Genomic DNA, 15325 nt, shown 5'->3' with positions numbered 1-15325 from the left:
CCCATTCATAGAGAGTAGGCTGAGAGGAAAGTGACTGAAAATGTCCCAGGCCTCTTGTTGTTGGGTTCCCTTTCAATAACAGTTCCTTTCCTGAATAGACTGTGGGTTTCTGTCTGTTGAGAACAATGAGCCTTCGTGCCACATGTGAGTGCCTTTAGCTGAGCTCATGTGTTGGAATCAAAATGTGGTCTCGTTGCAAGCTGGGAGAAAGATGCAGGAGAAATGAATTTGGAGGCAAGCTGCAGTTGGAAAGTCGGTTATTTGGTAGCCAGAAACAATAGTGACAACAGCATGTTTCTGGGGTGGCTGACAAAGATTTTTATATGATTTGTGGGCTTTGTGACTGAGCTATCTAGATTTGTTGTGCAATAGTCTTAAATGTGTATCTTTTAATATTCTAATTGTGGTGGGTTCATTCCTGTTGTCGCTGGAGGTCATGCCCTGTCCTTGAGTTGGGGGGATGTAAATTTGTCATTGTCTTTGTATCCTTAATCTGCTGGTTTTGATTCCTTGGGAAGGCTACAGCCTGCAGCGCTTTGCTTATGAATGGCAATGTCCGGATACTGAGTATCCATTCATAGGAGTGCTTGGCTTTTATGAATGGATACACAAGTATCTCATTCACAGGCACTCAGCTTAATGTCTATAGAGATTCTCAGTCATCCAGGTATGGTTGTCCCAAAAGTGCTATTTTCAGAAGGCAACTGGACTTTCTTGTGTTTCTTTTGAAGACGTTTCACTTCTCATCCAAGAAGCTTCATCAGCTCTGACTGGATGACTGAGAATCTCCATAGACATTTAGCTATGCACTTTGGGATGAACACCCTTCAAATGGTGAGAGAGTATGAACGGATTTCCAGAAAATATTGCAGACTAAGAAACCGTTTGTGCTTCAGTTTGAGATTCAGACAGCACAGACTGTGCAATTTTCAACAGTGAAAGGACACAGGGCAGAAAACATTCTGCAGCCAATTTGCACTTCTTAGATGACTCTGAGGACACAGTTAAACCTCCAAAATGGTTTCAATGACTCTCTAAAGGAATGCAAATGACCATCTGTCTTCAAGCAATATAAATCCTTCCACTCCCCACCATCTAGTCAGAGATGAAGAAGCTTCTTGGATGAGAAGCAAAACTTCTTCAAAAGAAACACAAGAAAGTCCAGTTGCCTTCTGAAAAGAGCATCTTTTTTTTTTTTTACAAAATTTTATTTAGAATACAGTTAAAGAAACATTGGATATAGCGCGACATTCCAGTATATACATTCTTATCAAATTATTCCACATTTTACAATCGATTCTTCATCTCTAAATATACATCTAAATTTTATATACAATACTTAATCTATTTCTCTATTTGCTAACCTAAAATTACATATATTTCTATCTTAACGCTAGTGTGAGATGTAAAAAGCCCAAATTTTGATACTCACAATACGAAGACAAGTCTGGTTAACAAAACAAAGGTTTATTGGAAAATAACATACAAAGAATAAAAAGAAAAGAAAAAGAAATATAGAAGAGAGGAGCGTTTGCAAACACGGCCCCCTGGAGCCTTCCCCTTTGGATTGGTTTCCAGGAGCACATTGGCCTGGTTTTGCATTTTGCATTTTATACCCCTACACATCTGAGAAGCTCTTTCATCTTTATAAAGTACTTTGAAGTTGTACTTTGTTAACCTGACCTCTTCAGTCCATCTGCTGTTATCTTGTTTATTTGTAATTTTCACCTAGGGTCAAAATCCCCCTCTTTGATAGTAGGATTTCTACTCAAAGTGTAAGTTAGTAAACATTTGGTCATCCTGTGTCCTGAGAATTTTTAGGCAGGAAATCCTTGCTGATTACCATTTGTAGTCACTTTTACATGGGCAGGAAACAGTAAACATTCCTGTTTCATTTTGACATTACCTTGTTACATTTGCGTTACAGTGTTACATTTGTACTAGAAAGACAGTTTCATATAATGGCATTACATTTCTACAATTATTTCTACAATTATTAAAAGAATAACTTTTTTATTTCCTTCACTAGCCTATAATCCCAACCGTCCTCCTCGAATCCCTCCAGCAGTAAAATTTATTCCAGGTTTTGAAATAAACTGATCTACATTTGTCTTTCAATACCATTGTAAGCCTGTCCATTTCTGCACATGATAATATTTTATATAGTGTCTCTTCCTCTGTGGGAATTTCTTTGCTCTTCCATTTTTGCGCGAACGCTAGCCTAGCTGCAGTCAAGATATGTAACAGCAAATAGATTGTTCCATTATTGTATTTCTCTGTAGTTATTCCCAACAGGAAAAGTTCAGGTTTTAACTCTAAGTCCAACATTAATATATCTTTCAGCCATCTTCATATCCTATTCCAATACTCCCACCACATATGATAATATGATCCTATTGCTGTTTTACATTTCCAGCATAAAGGTGATATGTTTGGACCCATTTTTGCTAACCTTGTGGGTGGGAAGTGCCATCTATAAAACATCTTATAGAGATTTTCCTTGTACGAGGTAGCTAGAGTGAGTTTCCTATTTCTTTCCCACAGTTCTTGCCAAATATGCCGATCGATACTGAAACCAAAATCCCTGCTCCAAATTAGCATAGTCTCCTTGACCTGTTCTTCATACATTGCCTGATCTAAAAGAAAGTGATATATATTTTTAATCATTTTATCTTCGGGCCCTAATAATATTTTGTCTAGTTCTGTCGGTTCTATTTTTATACCCCACACTTTTTTGTCTTTCCTATATCTTGTTTGTAGTTGGAGGTATGCCCACCATTCTAATTCTATCCCTGCATTTTGAAGATTTTTCCTCGATTTTAATTCTCCTCTCTCGTCTAATATGTTTTTATAAGTTATTACCTTCCCTAACTGGATAAACATTGGGTGTATATACATTTCTAATGTTGAAATCCAATTGGGAACTTGCCTATAATTCTGTTGCCGGATTTTGGTCCATACATCTATTAACGCCCGTCTAATGTAGTGCCTCTGGAAGTACTGGTGAACTTTATGTTACTCGTCCCATAACATAGCGTGTGCCATCCAGTCTGCATGTCATGACCCTCCAATTTTAATAATCTCCGGTTTTCCAATCGAATCCAATCCCACACCCATAGTAAAATTGTAGATTGATAGTATTTTTCCAGGTCAGGGAGACCAAGACCCTCCCTTTCCTTAGCATCCTGTAATAATTTTAATTTAATCCTTGCTTTTTTTCCTTGCCAAATGAATTTAAGTATGGATTGGTTGAAATTTCGAAAAAATTCCTTTTCTAATTTAATTGGTATACATTGAAATAGAAATAATATTTTAGGTAGTACGTTCATTTTGATTACGGCGATTCTACCCATAAAAGAGAGCTGAAGGTTTGTCCAGGTATCCAAGTCAGTTTTAATCTGTTCCATTAATTTATCATAATTGTCTCTTTTAATTGTCACACACCTAGCTGTTAATTGTATCCCTAAGTATCTTATTTTCTTTGTGATCTGAATGCCTAATCTATCAGCTAGTTCATTTTTCTGTGTTCTAATCATATTCTTCATGAGCATTTTAGTTTTTTCCTTATTTATCTTCAGGCCTGCCATTTCACCATATTCACCCAATACTTCCATTAGCCTTATCCCCGATTGTAGTGGCTCTTCAATTATAAAAACAAGATCGTCCGCAAAGACTTGCAATTTGAAAATTTCTCTCTTGATCTCTAAACCTTTAATCTGCTCATCTTTCTGAATCATTCTGTTTAGTACCTCCAGGGATAATATAAACAATAGTGGAGATAACGGACAACCTTGCCTTGTACCTTTTTGGATTTGAAAGCTTTTAGTAGTTTCTCCATTAATTATCACTTTAGCTACCTGTTTGGAATAAATTGCTTTGAACATGTTTATGAAATTCTCCCCAAAATCCATGTATTCCAATTGGTTAAACATAAAATCCCATTTCACATTGTCGAATGCTTTTTGTGCATCAAGAAAGATTAATCCCATTTGTTTTTCATTGTGAGCCTCATAGTATTCCAATATGTCCAATATGATCCTGACATTATTTCTTATGTATCTTTTGGGTAGAAAACCATTTTGATCCGTATGTATGAATTTTACTAAGAATCTTTCAAGACGTTTTGCCATTATGGCCATGAAAATTTTATAGTCCGAATTTAATAATGAAATGAACGCCAAATCTGAATTATCCTTGGGGATCAAAGTGATAGTTCCTTCTTCCCATGAAGTTGGAATTTTCACATTCTTCAAAACCTCGTTGAATAGATCTATTAATATTGGACTTAGAGATTCTTGCATAATTTTGTATATTTCTATTGGTAAACCGTCCGGACCTGGGGCTTTATTGTTTTTTTTGTTTCTTAATTGCCTCAGATAGTTCTAAAGGTGTTATCTCTTTGTTTAACATATTTTTAATCTCTTCTGGAACTTTCAGTAGATAAGCTAATTGCAAATATTTTAGTATATCATCATTATTTTTCCGTTCTACATCTTTATATAATTTCTTATAAAACTCATAGGCCACCATTTTCTTCCTTTCATTCTGATATACCAACTCTCCTTTTTCATTGTATAGTTTGCTAATCCTCTTCTGAAAAGAGCATCTTTGAGGCACTCAGTTTGTTGCAAAAAGCTTCTTTGAGTGATTTCCCTGTTTGCGAAAGAATTATTATTTCAAGGAAACTTTTTTCTTATTTTGGGAGACTGCTCCCTAGTTGATTTTATTTTTTGGGGAGGAGGGCTCCCTACACATGTGTCTGCTTCCACATGAATTCATGCTGGACCCTTTTTTCCTTCTAACCATTCTGCTCTGCTCTGTTTCTTCCCCCTACTGATGGCAATGGCAACAATAGAGGCATTCAGGATCAAATATAATTATTTCATTTCAGGTTTATTTCATATTTCATAGCTAACATTTCCAGGGTGGCCAGAAGCAAATATTATTAGTGTCAATAATTACTGCATTTGTGAATACAATTTTGCATGGCATGAGACACTATACAATAAGAACATCACTAAAAATTCAGATCCTAAAAGGCTATACAAAAGAAAACTACAGAAACAGTATTCCCAATTGCCCCTGGGAGCCTGAGTGAAGGTAACAACAGGTGGTCAACCTCAATTCTTGTGCAGAAATTTCCCAAGTAGAAGTGGTCTGCTCAGAAAGCCAGACCCCTGCTCATGTACAAGCATCATAAAGAACAATAGGCAGATTTACCTGAGTCCCAGTTGTGCTTCAGACTTCTTGGTTTCAGAAAGGGGAGAACCTAAGAGCTCTAAAGCAAGCTAAGCATCTTACTGAACAGAGCAGATAGTAGTGGCCAGATGTGATATGATCACCAATAGACACAGCAAACATTGTCTAGCAAATGCATTTTGTGCTGGTTGAACATTCCCCTTTTTCCAAAGCACCCCTGGAGCAGGAGAACAAGTGTTAATTAAGGCCCTGGACACTATGGCTTTAATTGATTTCTGTAAGAACTTTGTTGGGGCCAGTTCTAAGAAGAAAGCCATGTCTTTCTTTCAGCAATCTTTCTTTTAGTGTGTTTAATTTTGGCCTGCAAAGTAAAGGAGAAGCATTGCAATGTAGGGCACTATTCCTTTAATAGAATTATATGCAACTTGAGAAGCCAACCTGAGGCCATACCATTAGAATCACTTAACAACAAAGCAGATCTACATAATATTTGAGCCAAGCCAAGCAAGCTGCTGATGGAGTATACAGGAACCCAGAATTGGATAGGCTACAAAATTCAGACCTACCAAACAGTGCCCATGGTGCTGCTTTTAGCTGCATCTGCAGGCCTGGAAAAAGTCCCTTGAACCTTCACTCCAAGGGCTGAGTCCTCATACGCAACAGCAGAGAGTTGAGCAATCCAATTTTGCAGGGGATCCCCCATTGCCTGCTTTCTTGTTCACTTTGGGGAGGAGGAGGACAAAAGACATGGCCAGAGCACAGTGGTAGAAGCTATGCACGTAGGTGTAATCCCAGTCCTAGGAAAAGGCAAAATTGGTCACATCAGCATCAAGAAAGCCACATCTAGATGCTGCATATTATTCTCTCTGTATTCTGGATCTCTACTGCATTTGTGGAATGAAAGAAAAAAGCTTGAAAGGCATTTTTAAAAGAGAGAGAGGGGTGGAGCATCCTTAGGCTAATGATGTGGGTCCTAGCCTACCCTTATTCAGACAAGATTTAAGTCCAGAGATCAGTGATTTCTTTGCACATATGTCATCATTCTACACCATCCTTTATGTTAGCCAAGAATCAGCCAGGAAATAATTCCTTGACCATAGCTTCCCATTTGGCTACATTGGGAAAATATGGTTATTTCTTTTGTATATCAGAGAGTTTCAACTTTCAACTCTTTTCCTGGGACAGCATCCAGACAGCTTGATTCAAAGATTCTAGGACCAAAGGGTGTCCTCAAGGTGAAGAATGGACAAATTGCTGTGAACAAGAACAAAACCTCTTCTAGGAAACAAATGGGTAGCTCTTGGATCTTAGGGAGCTAAATAAACATTGTAGGAGGAGAGCTACATTAGTCTCTATGAGAAATAATCCTTGGACCCAGAGCCCCTGGGGTGATTAAACTGCTTAAGGATTTTAAGGTGGATGAGCTGATTGGGAGGGCACTCCGTGTTCCTGAAAACTAGTGACTTTTAATGAAATGGTCTTAAGAAAAGATCCTACCAAACCTCTCTTGAAGGCGCCATGTGTGTGGGTGTAGGAGGGCCATCTCAGAGGCAAACCTAGAAATACAAGTATATACATTTCCTTATCTGCATCACTGCATATCGATTTTTGCACCTTAAACACTGTTGGCAGGAGAGGGGGAAATTCAGTCTTCACCCTCCCAGAAACCTCACTATGGATTGCTAGATTAACATCACCATCAGCAACGGCAGGAGACTATTGCTTTCCTCACTGTTTGCAGCCCAGCTGCACTTTGTATGTTGTTTGTGCTGCAAAAGGGTGTATGTTTTGCTGGCGGAGCAGAGGAAGAGCCAGGAGTGTTCTGTATATGCCACTGCTGCTGATTATGCTGTGGAAAAATATGCATTTTCCCTGCTAATGAAAGTAAAGGAATGAAAAGAAGGATTAGGGGTGACGTGATAGCAGTGTTCCAATATTTGTGGGGCTGCCACCAACCTATTTTCCAAACACCTGAGGGCAGGGCAAGAAGCAACAGATGGAAACTTATCAACCTAGAATAAAGGAGAAATGTCATGACAGTGAGAACAATTCACCAGTGGAACAGCTTGCCTCCAGAAGTTGTGGGTGCTTCATCATTGGAGAATAGACTGGACAGCCACTTGTCTGAAATGGTATGGGGTCTCCTGCTTGAGCAGGGATTGGACACTAGAAGACTTCCAAGGTCCCTTCCAACTCTGTTATTCTGTTAAGGAGTCACTTTCAGAGAAGTAAATCCCTAAAAGTCTCAGATTAAGCATATCTCATTGTTGTCTCCAACAATCCTCTTGTCTATATCAAGCCATCTTTTGCTAAAAGATTTGAGTAGTCTTCTCATCAGAAACTCTGTGAGACATTCTGGGGCCAGGGACAGATCCATTATTCTACTAGTCATCCTGAGCACAGAGCTCCCACATCACCAACATCTTATCTGGAATGCCTTGACTGCCTGCGTGCATGGATCTCTGCTCCTCATACTTCAATATTTGTAATTTTGGCTCAAGCCGAAGATTGCCAAGGGAACCATATGAAGATTAATATCCTTCAGCTGTGTGGTTTCTGATGGCAAATTGAATATTTCCTGTTTTTTCCCATGAATCATTTTGCCTTCAGAGATCCAACTGCCTTGAACACCATGAAAACCTTCCCTGCCTCCTCCTATTAAAGTGCCCCTGGATCCAAAACCCGATTCTGTGGGTAGTAAGATTTGAGCTGCCAGGTCCTTTTTGTGTGTGCCCAGCGACCAGCAATTGTGCTGACCAAACAGGGTTGCATGCTTAGTTAGGGTGCCAAGCTGAATACAGTTACTTCACCATATTTAAATCTATTTTAAGTCAATTTTTATGGTAGGAGGTTGGATGGGATGTCCTAACAATGGCATGAGTCTTATTAAGTCACTCTCACATTAATGCCTGTAAATGCCTTAAATGTTAAATGTGTTTTATTGGTTTATTTCTTTTCTATTTAGACCTTCGCCTTTACTCTCATAGCCTTCTGTTTCTCTCGAATGCTCAAGTTTTCCCAATTCATGAAGTAGCCCAACCAGCACCACCTTTTGTTCTTCAGGAGGTCATTGAGAAATGTATGCATAAGTAAGAATATGAGTTGCATATTTATGTGGTTTAAGACCTCCACGGCCCCTTCCAGCCCTATGATCCTATGATTATATGTTTTCTTGACAAACAGCTCTGCCTGTGTTGCATATAACATCCGGACTTAGGTTTTGGCCTTGAAAAATTTAAGGATCACAGCTACAAATTCCCATCCCTTAGTTCTTGTTTTTAAGAGTTCATGATAGCCATTAAGGATTTTCATCCACAATCCATTTTTAGTACTTTGGCTTCCAAATATCATAACTTTGGACTTTGGAGAATTTATGGCACTTTAGGCACCTCCTTTGACATTTCGGCTCCTGAACAGAAGCTCAAGAAGCGATGATCACCTAAAACAGTGGTTCTCAATCTGTGGTCTGTGGACCCCTGGTGGGGGCCGCAATGTCACCACAGTGGATCTGTGAAAGTTTGAAGAAATGTTATGATTTAAATCCTGAGTTATGTCTGGGGGGGTCCATGGGCATGGCCGGTAGCCACAAAAGGTATTTAAAGGGGGTCCGTGGTGAAGACAAGGTTGAGAACCACTTACCTAAGAGGAAGTTGAAGCCTTCGCCAAAGTGCCATCAAAGGAATTTCCTCAAGCTCTCAAGCTTGGCCAGACCAAAATGGAGGCAACTGAGAACGGCCTGGTTGTGACAAAGGATCAGTGATAATGACCCTGATTCATATCATGTAACAAGTATCTCAGCACAAAAGCCAGAGGCAGGATGGGACCACCTAGCTACTCCTGGACCTGATGTGCACTCAGGTATTATGCTGAGGGGAGGCAGGTGGAATCAGCCAGTAGCAGCTGGAGCAGTTTGGCCAAGGAAGCCTTTGTGCCTCAGAGACACCTGTGGAGCAAGAGCAATGATGCCTGGAGCTGAATGCCTGACTACCTGTTGAGTGGTGCCTGCGAAAACTCTTAGGGCTTCCCAAATGACCCTAAACCTTCCTCCACCGTTATGGGTCGAGAACCAATGCCAGAACCCCACCCCAGAATCTCTTGAGAGAGGAACTGCCCACTGGGAGTCTTGATAATGCCTCTCCTCTGTGATTTGGAGGGGGGAGGCCTGGCATTTAGCAGCAGGAGCCACCAGAGACCAAGACTGCCAAGGAGTTTCTTGGAACCCAGGAACTGGGAATTGATGCCGTGTAAGACGTCAGGTCTGCCTTCTCCTTTCCTGCCTCTCTCCCTGATCTGAATATTCCCTCAGTTCCATAAGCCACAATGCCCAGCTGCTCATTCAGATTCTCCAGTGCCAACTGTCCCAGACAGCTGCATCCAATTGCCCTCCACAGTTCTCACCACCTGCCCCTCAGCACAATATCCACCACCTTCCTCTATCTGTCTGGCAGATCCTGCCTTCACAAGCTAAGATAGCAGCTCCCTCTCCCCAGGGCAGCACAAGCTGACTTTTCTCCCCTGTGCTGTAGTCCATGTCCATCCACAGCCATAAAATCTTCATATCACAGTTAAAGCTTATCTGACTTAATGATTTATAAACCAGTCGAAGGTCTGGCCAACATTCCAAATATTCTAGTTGATGACAGAGGAGGCAACACACAACTGTGTCAGTTGACACCCAACCATCAGGACAGTTGTAAGACTCTAGTCAGTATTTTGCTTGCCAGGCAGCCTAATTTCAGAAGGAAGTCTACACCCTCAAAGCTGGCACGCCTCCAGCTTCCACCATGCCAAAGATTTCCAGACTTTTAAAGACACTATTTGATGACCACCTCCTCCTCCTCCTCCTCCTCCTCCTCCTCCTCCTCCTCCTCTTCTTTCCATAGAGAATTGTTTCTTATTCTGGGACAGGAACATGGAAAGGGGTCTTGCCTGTCTAGCTCAATATTGTCTTTGTTGGCTGGAACTGACCCTTGAGAGTTTCCGACGACTAGAGACTCTCCCAGGTTTCACTGCATAGTTGGACTTTTACTTTGCAATCTTCTGGATAAGGGTCTGCTCTTCTCTTCCTCGTAGAAACAGAGATAGAAATAAGCTTTTGCAAACAGAGTCCTGGAGTCTCTGGGTTTTTTTTTTTATTTGGTTGGCTATTGCTTGGGGTGTTTTTTACTTCCACACTGTTCAATAGCCAGTTTTTTTGCAGTTATAAAGGCATTATTTAAATTTTACTGTTAATGAAAGGAATAGTGCATGAGAGGATGGTAATATCTAAGTAACCACATGCTATATTATGGCAGGATCAAAGGGAGGAAGGGAGGGAGGGAGGGAGGGAGGAAGGGAGGGNCTAAAAGATTGGGAAGAGAGCATTAGTAAGACATTGGTATGGTAATCAAAGTCAAAAAGGTTGAGGAAAGCTTTTTTATTAGTACATTCCAAACCAAGTCTGGGTGTTAATTTTATTTTGGGAAGGAAGAAAGGGGGGGAGGGAGGGAGGGAGGGAGGGAGGGAGGAAGGAAGGAAGGAAGGAAGGAAGGAAGGAAGGAAGGAAGGAAGGAAGGAAAGGGAAACCTGCAACTTTGCTTAACATTGGTGAAATATTGGAAGATATAGAGATATAGAGAGATATAGATAGATGAGAGAGAGAGAGATAAATAGAGATAGATGATAGATAGATTCATTCATTCATTCATTCATTTTTCTACAATATGTCTTTGTTGTCCCAGTCATAGACGCCTAAGCTAGCCATAATCATGTACACACAAACTCCCCCCCCAATAAATGATTTCAATGGAAATGAGACTGCCAGCTTGGACTATGCCATTCCCCCCATTCCTTTGTCCTGGGACCCACCTGGTATGAGCAACCATTTCTCATCCTGTCTCCCTTCAGAGAGGACAACTAAGCAATGCAATTGTCCACCCCAGATATTAGGTCCTTGATAGAATGGGGCTTAAGCTATGGAGACATGAAAATTGCATGGTGTGGGTAATATTTGAGAGGGGCCTTCTAAAGAAGCAGACCCCCACCCCCTGCTCCTCAAATCTCTTTCTCCATGCAAGAGAAAAGGGAGCAGTGTTCTTTTATCTGTTGCTGGCCAAAGACACCCCCCCCTCCTCCATCTTGCCCTGCCTGGAGCTCCTCACTTCACTCTGCTTCACAAAAGACCCAGAGGAGGACAGTCTTCCTAGTAGGTCTTCCTTAAAGAAGGGATGGTCTCCACCCAGGAACCCCCCTCCACCCACCTGAAGAAAGATTGCACCAAGGATGGTGACTTCATCTGAGAATCTTGCTCCTTTCATCCCTCCTTCTTCAGAAGCAGGAACTGCTCTCTGGCACGCATTGTCCAGACTTAGCTGGTGTGAGAGAGCGAGATCTGCCTGGCCAGCTTTTGGGTCTGGTGTTAGCTGAGAACCCCCCCTCCCCGGAGAGGCACCCAGAGACCTTGGTCCACAGATTGCTGGTTGCTTGATGCTGTTTCTTAAGCTGGGCACCAGGAAAGGACCATTGGAATTATAGCAGCCTCCCTGCTGCGCAGTGACTTTCCTACCTGAATTCCTGGACAATAAATACTCTAAAGAATTCAATTCAGTTCTGTGGCTGGGTTGGTGGTTGAGTTCCCCATATGGCTGTATGGTCCTGGGGGACTTTGATCTATCTTTGCTGGGTGCAAAGCTGGAGGGTGACCCGGAGATTGTAGACAGCATGGGGGCCAATTTGGAACAGCAGTAATACACCCAATCTGGTTTTTCAGCTGGGGCAAAGGCAGAGTGTGCTGCATTTGGGGGAGATACTTGCTGGTCAGACAGATCACTTGCTGGTAAGACTCCACCCCCTCTGCAGGAAGGCTGGTCCTATTGGATTGTCCCCCCCCCCCCAGAAACTAATGGACCAAACTGGCTTCCAGAGGGACTTTGGGTTTATTCTGGAAAACCTGCTACTCAGCAGCAGCTTAGGATCAGATCCTGCCTGAGTGGCTTCTCTATGCCCATGGTTCCTAATATTTCCCATAAGACAGAATAGAGATGTGAGAAACGGAGAAGTTTAAAAATAAAACGGTTTCAATTGATTAACAATAGAAAGATTAGCCAAGCCCTGCACGTAGGCACTAGATTCCAGGAGGCTTGGCTAGAAGACACACTTAACGAGACAAAAGGATGGCAGAGGGAAGTTCGGAACAATGTAACCGATGTATTCTGGCTAGGCAGATTGGACAGATTGTTCCCCTGGAAGTCCTCTCAAATGGGACCTAAGGGGAGGGGACGGGGGCGTTGCAATAGGAGTGTATATAATGTTATGAGTTTGAATATTTTTGTGTGATCTCTGGGTTTAGAACTTCCTGTTGAAGTCTCTCATCAGGATTCACCGCGCTTTGCAAACCGCTTTTCAATTTTTCTGCAGAATAAACTCTTTTCTTACCAACCCAACTTTGTTGGTGTTTTAATCACGTTTCCAACAATTGGCTGCCCAAACGTGGGGCCTCGGGCATCTGTTCCTGCATCTTTGGGAGGCAAGGTCAACTGAGGAAGGCATGCCCCATTGATTTCAATGGTCCAAGGTTGCAGTCACAGGTTGAAGAAACGGAACAGAGCCAGGCCCACGGACCAAATAGTGATTGGTAAGAACTGAGGAGAGGGGACCAGAGAATTACCAGGACAAGGACCTGGTAAGGGGGGAGGATAAACTTCGTGCACGAACCTAGGTGAGTAAAACTTGGGGTAAATCAAGGAATAAAACCTAGGCGGTTGGGGGTGGTTGGGTAGGGCAGTTTGAGTCTGAGATCTATGAGAGATGTGTGTGAGACGCCCCAAGAGTCCTAAAGACTGGCAAGACATACACAACCTGTGGATATCCCGAGGGTCCTGGAAGACTGGGAAGGCGGAGTGAGAGCGGACTCCTGAGTAAAAGGAGAAAGTGGCTTGGTGAAGCGAACTGTGGTCTCATTAGATTGGTCAGGACGAAAGAATTGTGCGATAAACCAACCATGGGTCCCAGGGGAGGAAGTGTGTGAAAAAGGTTAGGAAAAATCCAAAACTAAAAATAGATCCCCACAGTCCATTAGGAAAACTGTTAGAAAACTGGGGGAAACCACCATATAACAAACTGATTACTATGTTAAATTTAACAAAAGAAGATATGGTAAATTTGTGCTGCTTTATATGGTGGGAGGACGAGAAAATTGAGTGGCCCCGATTAGGAACTAATGATTATTTCACTTGCCAAAACTTATATGATTATGTTAGAACTAAGGCTTGTGAATCCCTAGATAATGAACTAGATTATGCCCTGGTCTGGAATCCAGGCAAATGGGCCAATATATCAGAAAAAATCCCCCCTTCTCGTGTCTTCTTAGTAGATGAAGAAGAGGAAGCCAATGAGAAGAGAAAGTATTTACCCCTACCGTATAGTCCGGGTCCGATTAACATAGCCCAGGCTCCATCCGGTGTGCCGCCCCCCCCCAGGGAGCCCCCAAATAAGACAAAAAGTTAATCAGTATAAAGCCTTGAGGAAAGAATTGGAACAATGTAAAAAGGACATAGGAGACTTTCCATTTAAACCCATAGAGGAAAGGGATACAATGTTTCCCTTGAGAGAGGTTCCGAACGGAATAAACGCCCAGGGCCAGCCAATAATAAGTTTTGTACAGGATCCACTCCGAGCATCTGAAGTGAGATCTTTTAAGAAAGAAATGAAAAATATGATAGAGGACCCTTTGGGAGCAGTGGAACAGATAGGCAATTTATTAGGACCAAACATTTATACATGGGATGAGTTAATGGCTATACAAAACACGTTCTCGGCGGAAGAGAGGCAATTGATCCGGGCTGCTGCGATAAGAGTCTGGGAGCGGGACCAACCCCCTTCAACTAATAACAATATAAAGGGGGAGGATAAAATTCCCACTGTGAGTCCTGATTGGGATAATAACAATCAGGCACATAGGACAAATATGGAGGATATGAGGAATAAGGGGAATAAAAGAGGCAGTCCCAAAAGCACAAAATATGACAAAAGCTCTAAGCCTTGAGCAAGAAAAAGAGGAATCCCCCGCTGCCTTCTTACAAAGATTAAAGGACACCATGAGAAGGTATTCAGGAATGGATCCTGATGTCGCGGCAAATGTGCCGCTCGTTAGGATTCAGTTCGTGACTAAGGCTTGGCCAGATATTTCAAAGAAATTGCAAAGACTGGATAATTGGACTACCAAACCTATAGATGACCTATTAAAAGAGGCTCAGAAAGTGTATGTCCAGAGGGACGCGGAGAAAGTAAAGCAGAAAGGGAGAATGATGGTAGCTACAGTTAAGGAGGTAGTAAAGCAGCAAGAACCCCCGCCCCCTCGAGCTCCGGAAGGAGGACGAGGACGTGGGAAGGCAAACTGGAACAGGAGAAGTCAGAATCAGGGATTCAGGGGAAGGATACAGGGAAGTAGGAACGGCACGGGCCGGGAGGAACGCATAAGGCGATGCTTTGGGTGTGGCCAGCCCGGACATTTTAAGAAGGATTGTCCCGTGCAACAGAAGGAAACGCAAGTGTACTAGTTAATGAAAGAGGATGAGGATCAATATTAGGGATGTCAGGGGCACTTTATATTTAAATCCCACGGAGAGCCCTTGATAAATTTATTAGTGGGACCCAGCGAAGAAGAATTAGTATTTCTAATAGATACAGGAGCAGCCCGAACCTCCATTTCTGTATTAACTCCAAAATGAAATTAAGTGGGAAAGTGATCAGAGTTTCTGGGGTAAAAGGGGAAGGATTTGAAGTCCCCAAAATCAATCCCCTGGGGATTGATGGGGGACAGAAAATTAATACTGAGATGTTATATATTCCTGAGGCTGGAGTAAACCTATTAGGGTGAGATGCTCTGATGGCATTACAATTAAAATTAGAATTCAAGCCTGAAGCATTCATGCAGCTAGACAGCTGCAACGGAAGATGGCGGACCTACCGGGGTTAGCTCCGTGACGGAACGGAGCCCTCGGCAGAGATGGGGGCCTCTTGAGGGTCGGAGGCTTGGCCACGACCCCAGTTTCGGGGAGCTGAGCTCGCCGGCGGTATTCTGGGCGACTCCCCGGTCTGCTGGGTGACTCCCCAGTCTTCGGCTGGATGGAGTCGCTGGAGGGAGACG

At 42.4% G+C, this 15325-nt stretch overlaps 1 protein-coding gene across 1 annotated transcript in view; it reads right to left on the bottom strand.

The window, feature by feature from the left end:
• Nucleotides 1-5849: 5849 nt before the first annotated feature.
• Nucleotides 5850-15325, bottom strand: part of MYMK (myomaker, myoblast fusion factor) — a 28674-nt gene continuing 19198 nt past the window's right edge. The window contains exon 5 of the mRNA XM_015819976.1: nucleotides 5850-5996. Coding sequence (XP_015675462.1) covers nucleotides 5850-5996 — 147 coding nt within the window. The remainder of the gene's footprint in view (nucleotides 5997-15325) is intronic.

The sequence above is a fragment of the Protobothrops mucrosquamatus genome, unplaced genomic scaffold (assembly GCF_001527695.2).
Source record: "Protobothrops mucrosquamatus isolate PMUCROS unplaced genomic scaffold, P.Mucros_1.0 scaffold1036, whole genome shotgun sequence".
NCBI classification, from domain to species: domain Eukaryota; kingdom Metazoa; phylum Chordata; class Lepidosauria; order Squamata; family Viperidae; genus Protobothrops; species Protobothrops mucrosquamatus.
The sequence above is the reverse complement of the archived record's forward strand: the minus strand, read 5'-3'. Positions and strand labels throughout refer to the sequence as shown.